This window comes from Cannabis sativa, chromosome 1 (assembly GCF_029168945.1).
Source record: "Cannabis sativa cultivar Pink pepper isolate KNU-18-1 chromosome 1, ASM2916894v1, whole genome shotgun sequence".
In the NCBI taxonomy this organism is placed as follows: domain Eukaryota; kingdom Viridiplantae; phylum Streptophyta; class Magnoliopsida; order Rosales; family Cannabaceae; genus Cannabis; species Cannabis sativa.
This window is the reverse complement of record NC_083601.1, coordinates 26,686,283-26,688,144: the sequence shown is the minus strand read 5'-3', so window position 1 is coordinate 26,688,144 and position 1,862 is coordinate 26,686,283. Positions and strand designations below refer to the sequence as shown.

Genomic DNA, 1,862 nt, shown 5'->3' with positions numbered 1-1,862 from the left:
TAATTATAATTGAATTGAATTTAAATAATTAAAATTTAGTTGATTTAAACGGCAGAATGACAAAAATATACAAATATAACTCTATGTTGGTTTCTTTAGAAATGACTTTATGTACGTAGTATTTATTATTTAGTGTAAAAAGTAAAAACGAATACAATATGCAGTAAGTATAGTACTTATTATACCTCATTTATGCGTAATATCTCACGGTGTTTCTTTTTTATTTAAGTATTTATATATTACAATGTATAATTTGAGATGAGAACTCAAAATTTGTAATTATGGCCACTTAATCTAACCTGCTTAATCACATGGAACTTTTATAAGTACAAATTCTTTGGTAATAGATGAAACTATTGTTTTTTTTTTTTTTTTTTGAGATAATAGATGAAACTATTGTTAATACGAATACTTTCGTATGGTATTAATATATAGAAAATATTTCGGGCTGCTGGCAGGTAATCAAGAGGAGTGTATGTTGGATGCGGCTATGATCAGTTGGAGTATTTGGACAACTCGAAATGAGTTGATTTGGCAGAATAAAAGTAGAAATGCTAAGGAAGTAGTGAAGTCGGCTAGGCTAGTCCTTGATCAATGGAAAGTTGTTAATTTCGAGTCACCCAATGCTTATTTTGCTACGGGTGCTGCTCTTGGAAACAAATTGTGGCGAAAACCAGATCAATCAACAATCAAGGTAAATGTCGATGGAGCTATTTTCGAAGATCAGCAGAAGTTTGGCTTCGGGTACATTGCTAGGGACTGTTTTGGTGCTCTTATTGAAGCTGTTTCAGGAAGTAGGACAGGCTATGTTCTCCCTGAGATTGCCGAGATAATTGGTATCAAGGAGGCGCTAAGCTGGATTAAGAACAAAGGATGGGGTAAGGTGGTCGTTGAATCAGATTCTTTAGTTGCTGTCCAAGCTATCCAAAGCTCTATTCATATGCCATCTCAATTTGGTTTATTGGTGGAGGATTGTCGTTTAATTTTGAATTCTTTAAATAATGTTCAAGTTTCTTTTGTTAATCGTTCTGCAAATAAGGCTGCCCATAGTATTGCTAGGGGGTCTTGTTCTTCGTCAGATCGAATTTATTTGGAGTCTACTGCTCCCTCTTCTTTGCGTAATATTGTAATTGCGGATGCTATTTGATTATCAATGATATAACTTTTACTCAAAAAAAAAGAAAAAAATATATATATAGAAAATATCTATATGTGTAAGGAATGTGGTGATTAGAGTCTGTCTCCCACCCATAGTCGTCGTCGTCATCATCATTCATGTCTTGTCGATATATATACAACTTTATTATCGATTTATTTTGTTTTGTTTGAGAAAGAAATTGTTCACCTGTCAAAGAAGAAAATGACATTGTCCAGCTCTCACAGACACAGAGTTACCATTCATAATTCCCTTTATATATATCCAATTAATTTACCTATATTTGGAATTGGGAAAATAATGTGTATCATTTTGACAGATCAATTAATAAATGAATAAATATTCCAAATCTTTATGAGACCCATCTGTGGTCAATTATATATATTATCGATCACAATCATTTTTGTTAGTCTAGAAGAATTTTTATACGTTACCTTAGATAAAAATGGGTGACAGATGATAAGATCAATGATTATTATGATTTACATATATATTAACCTTTTACAATAATAATAGTAGTAATTAGTGTATAATTAATGGGTCAAAAGTTATGAATCATTTTCTTTGCTTATTAACTTTTTATTTATAATTATCACCTCCTCCCTTTTCCCTATATATATAGCTACCACTTTTATATTTTGTAGCTGATCTCCATTCATGAGTTTTGTTTTAAAAATTTGTTTGAGATTCCAAATTTCAACCACTT

General features: G+C 31.1%; 1 protein-coding gene across 1 annotated transcript; it reads left to right on the top strand.

The window, feature by feature from the left end:
* The first annotated feature begins 490 nt into the window (after positions 1-490).
* On the top strand, positions 491-1,147 carry LOC133033555 (uncharacterized). Its single transcript, XM_061108407.1, has one exon. The coding sequence runs from the start codon at positions 491-493 to the stop codon at positions 1,145-1,147; it is 657 nt and encodes a 218-aa protein (XP_060964390.1).
* The last annotated feature ends 715 nt before the right edge of the window (positions 1,148-1,862 follow it).

Bases quoted from the DNA above. Each gene is read 5' to 3' on its own strand.
- LOC133033555 (XM_061108407.1), top strand. From the start codon at position 491: ATGATCAGTTGGAGTATTTGGACAACTCGAAATGAGTTGATTTGGCAG.